This window comes from Sinocyclocheilus grahami, unplaced genomic scaffold (genome assembly GCF_001515645.1).
Source record: "Sinocyclocheilus grahami isolate Dianchi unplaced genomic scaffold, SAMN03320097.WGS_v1.1 scaffold7623.1, whole genome shotgun sequence".
NCBI lineage: Eukaryota > Metazoa > Chordata > Actinopteri > Cypriniformes > Cyprinidae > Sinocyclocheilus > Sinocyclocheilus grahami.
The window spans coordinates 1,416-5,910 of record NW_015511590.1 but is presented as its reverse complement, the minus strand read 5'-3'; the positions used below and the strand labels follow the sequence as shown (position 1 = coordinate 5,910).

The following is a 4,495-nucleotide window of genomic DNA, read 5'->3' as shown; positions in this document are numbered from 1 at the left end:
TAAATTATATTTCAAAATATTTTCAATATTTATTTTCAAAGGTTATTCTACATTGTAATTTTTTCACAATTTATTGTTTTTACTGTTTTATCAAATAAATGCATCCTTAGTGAGAATAAGATATTTCAAAGCGAGATAAAAAGATTTCTCTTCTATTTTTTTCTGTAAAGTGGCATTCGAACAATGTGTACTGTAAAAAGTGCTGTACAAATAAAATTTAAACATGCTCATTTGGGAGATGCGGATTCAAGTCAACTGTCATGTTCCCAACCCATTATATCTTTCGCCAAGGATTGCCTGTCCAATCTATGAGGTCTCTGTGAACACCAATACAGGCATAAAACAAAACAGAAAATCCATCCTCCGTTTGTTTAGTGTAAACGGTGACCTACACATTTATTTTCTCTCTTCCAACAATCATATTTACAATGTACAGGCTGTTTGTGATTGGTGTCAGTTCACAGACAATCCCTCATAAGTTCTTAATACACTTCCATTTCATGTCATTGCTTTTTTTTAAATTAATGTAATCCCATTATTTCTAAAGGTCCCCTCTACATGAATTGAGAAGTTTTATGAAGTTTTGTGTTAATTCAATCATCCCTTATCAAACAAGCTCAGCCTCCAGCAGTGCAGTGTATACGTGCATTACCTCAGTGTTGGAGTAGTACGTGTTCCAAGAAGAGCGGAGACTCTCCTGACCACCAATATCCCACATCAGAAAGTGGGTTTTCTTCACCACTATTTCCTCCACATTGCTGCCAATTGTAGGAGACGTGTGCACCACCTCATTCATTAAACTGCACAACAAAACGGGTTCAGATGAAACAAACTACACTGATGCAGTATTTCACATTAATTACCACACTGAAACCTCCTTTACTCATCAGTACAGTGTCTCCATCTATTGTTTTACTTTGCTGAATAAATACCACGCATGATATTGCATAATGAATAGATTGTAATGTTTAGTGTGTATTGTATGTTCAGGCAATTGTCTTATGTCAAAAAGCAGTAACTAGATAGGTGTGCAGGTGTGTGGCAATAAAGAGACTATTCTATTCAATTGTATGAATCAGACCCTTTACTAATTAAAATTTAAAAAAAATAAAGAGAGCAATAAAAGTCAAACAAAATATAAAAAAATAACAAAATATACATTACTCACAACTGATAAAGTATAGTGGTTTTCCCAGCGTTGTCCAGCCCCACAATAATCACCTTGTGTTCTACATAACAGAAATAGAAATACATATTACTGATTATGAGAATGGTCAAACCCATAATACACAATCCAACATCAAATGAAAAGCAAACAATTCTTCTCAGTAAACAAGGATAGAATATATGTGAATGCCAATAAAACGTAAAAATAATGGAATCCATTATTTACATGAAATACACGGAGACAATTTTAAGCCTCAGCTATAATGTTAACGTTGGGTCATCTCATTAGCTCGCTGTGCTCTTTCCTTTCATTCAGAGCTAGTTTGCTTCTGTTGGCCTCTCAGTTCTATTAACTGGAAGATAATTGGTCCAACAATCCCATAGCAATGCACAGCTCTGCCACAAAAGATGCACGCTTGCATAACTGAGGAAGATGCGATTAGATCAACTAGTAGTGATCCATCCTTTATCAGAGCAATGTGACGAAATTCTGACAGCCTGTGTGTGTATGTAAGACAGAAAAGTGAGCGCGTTTGGATTTTTTCCCACCTTTGAACTCCAATGTGAACTACAGGAAGCAGGACTGGATAACTCATGTCATCTCAAACAGCTCCACAAAGACACAGAATATTTCACAGCTATTACTTCCTCAATGACTGACCCCTATTTTACTTCTGTATGCCTCCAGCAAAAATGTCACAGGACAGAGTGAAGCCATAAAGAGTCACGGTTTCTCAAGACTACAGTTAACGCCACCCACAGATTCGGTGGAACTTTTTCAAAACAAACTAATTTAGCATGGTTCTAATTTAAGACTACTAGAGCTACTGCTCAAAGCTTTAGCTAAAGGACAAAAGCTATGCACATGATTTACAGGACCAATAGCTGTTAACACTATATTTAACTCATTTAATAATTAGACTGCAGACTATTTACAATATATTGCAAGAATTTCCATTTTGTAAATGACTGCAGGAACATTTGTGTATTAGAGAGTAACACTCAGTGTAATGAAGTGACTGGTCCTCTTCAGGACAGTAATCCAAGGAATTAGGAAACCGAATGAGATTACAAATCCAACAGGCAGAATTCCTTCTATGTCTAGAAAAGTAGACCAAAGAGTCATGCTACTTTCTCCTGGGAGCTCCTTTTGGACCTACTCGGCAACTAGCCCAGAGGACTGGCTAGCTCATTTGTAATGAACGCATCTAGCACTCACAAGAAAACCATAATTCAACAACAAATTAAATGTATAACCTTGTAGGAATGCAAACAGTTTGGTGTCAGAAAGTGCACGCAAGACTCCATATCAAAAATGCCCATTTCAGTGTATATAATGGGAGAAAACAATTTTTTATAAAATAAAAAATAACCAGGAAATACCAATCTGTTGTTTGCACACTTTGTCAATGCTCAACTTCTCAATTATAGAACAATAGTCAGAAAATATGCATTCAGGGTAAAATGCAGTTAGAAGAGTAACTTTCAGACACAATCTAGTGCGCTAAAATTAAAAACTCTGCAGTTTTCTCTGGGCACAGGCTGAACTGCCTGCTGAAACTAGCAAACAATGGAGAGGAAAACAGTTTCCTCAGGCTTTTGTTTGCCAGGTGGTCATGGCGTCTGTTTCTCTACACAAAAGCATTTTCAATTCAAATCAGTTTCTTTTATTGTCATTGCACAAGTTGAAGCTGATATCTGGCCCCTCTGTCCTCTAGACATCATGAGAGACATCTGTCACAGCAGCAGTGAAGACATACAGACATATGTTATAGAACAAACCCTATGAGTACAAATCAGATCCGAACAAATTAAACAAGAACACATGTAAGAGCTAGGAGCTGGACAATAGTTAGGCCAGTTGTAGGTAGCAAAATTCACGTTAGGGCAAGACACAACAGGCAAAACCATCGTTTTTTCATACACTGGTCAATTTTCAGATGTTGGGCTATTTTGCTTCCATAGCAAACAAGTGGATTTTGCAGAGGGTTTTATACATGGTTTCTTTTCTAGCTGTTGACAGTTTTTTCCTGATTTATGGAGTGATAAAAAGGGATATTCATAATGCCCCGAAATGTACATTTAATTAGAAAATTATTATTTTAGAAAATATGTAATACAAAAAAAATCTTAATGTATGAATCAAATGGCGGAAGTATGGTGGTTTGTTAGTTAACTTTTTTTTGTACTCTATCCACCTTGCCTTAAAACCTAGTTAGCTGCCAAACATAACAGTATTTTGGGCATCATAGTGGCATGGTATATTCAGTATTCATTCAGTGCCATGGTACTTATCAAAGTACCTGATAGCATCACAGCTGTACTTTTGGAGGAAAAATTGATAGGATCTGAGCCAGACTTTTTTATTTTATTTTTATAAAGCCTTTGTCTTAGCTTGGTTACTACCTACAATCTTCAGAAAGCACTTAATTCAAGAAGTGGACGATACTCAGTTTGCAGATCAGTTAGAAGACATTTTAAATGACCCATCTGTTACCTTTACCACTAAAAGATCATCTCATGTGTTAGATCTACCGGGAGAAGGTAACGGACCAGCAAACCGACTAACAAACCGTTACAATTACGAGGTGAAAACACGATCTGCTCTGGTTTTAAATATAGCGAGAATTAAAAAAAATAAAGCGAGACTGTGGTTTTCGTAGGTTAACATTAGCTCGACGCAGCGGATTTAAACGAGCTCACTAGCATCTATGTTAGCTCAGCTCCGCTGGATATCAGCCCGAGGCGGACAACAGTCAAAAACACTCACTACCAAGCGGCCACAACACAAGCTCTGACCTTGATTACAAAAGAAACTCCATAGTTTGGCGAAAATTAGACCCATTTCTCCTGGTGGGTGAGAGACCGTGTCCAGTGAGGCTGAGTTTAGCGGTGAGGCCTACAGCAGCTGTCCGTGAAGCCGTTATTTCTTCATAAACCCCATGCGGCTACGGGAACACAGCACATGCCTCCGTCTGTCCACGGTGTGTTCACGCACAGGTAAGCAGCTCCAGAGCACCTCTTCTTCTTTTGTGTGGTCAGATCAAGTGTGCGGCGGATACATCTCTCTCCAAACACAAGCCTCTTTACTTCCCAGATCGCTCTGACCTCATCCACATTTTCCTCATGGACAAAAAACACACATCCGCTCCCTTTGTCTGGTTACACGCGTGTAATAAATGCTCGGGAAGAGCTCAAGGGAGTAAACTTGAGGCACACAGAGCTGCGCGCGTGTGCGGTGCTGCTCCTGGATAAATAATAAGAGCTCACTCTCTCTTGTGGACACACACAGACACACACAGACACACACACACACACACACACACAC

General features: G+C 38.4%; 1 protein-coding gene across 1 annotated transcript; it reads right to left on the bottom strand.

Moving 5' to 3' along the window:
• Positions 1 to 57: 57 nt before the first annotated feature.
• On the bottom strand, positions 58 to 4,488 carry LOC107577892 (ADP-ribosylation factor-like protein 5B). Its single transcript, XM_016263917.1, has 4 exons — positions 3,967 to 4,488; positions 1,169 to 1,229; positions 653 to 800; positions 58 to 317 (listed from the first exon to the last, which is right to left on the bottom strand). The coding sequence occupies exons 1-4, from the start codon at positions 4,010 to 4,012 to the stop codon at positions 252 to 254; spliced, it is 321 nt and encodes a 106-aa protein (XP_016119403.1). The 5' UTR covers positions 4,013 to 4,488; the 3' UTR covers positions 58 to 251.
• Positions 4,489 to 4,495: the final 7 nt, after the last annotated feature.

What these genes read in the sequence shown, in the direction of transcription:
- LOC107577892 (XM_016263917.1), bottom strand. Translation starts at nt 4,012, where the DNA reads ATGGGTCTAATTTTCGCCAAACTATGGAGTTTCTTTTGTAATCAAG. An exon ending in GAGTTTCTTTTGTAATCAAG is followed by an intron (nt 1,230 to 3,966) that starts GTCAGAGCTTGT and finishes TCTGTTATGTAG; the next exon opens with AACACAAGGTGATTATTGTG. An exon ending in ACCACTATACTTTATCAGTT is followed by an intron (nt 801 to 1,168) that starts GTGAGTAATGTA and finishes TTTGTTGTGCAG; the next exon opens with TTTAATGAATGAGGTGGTGC.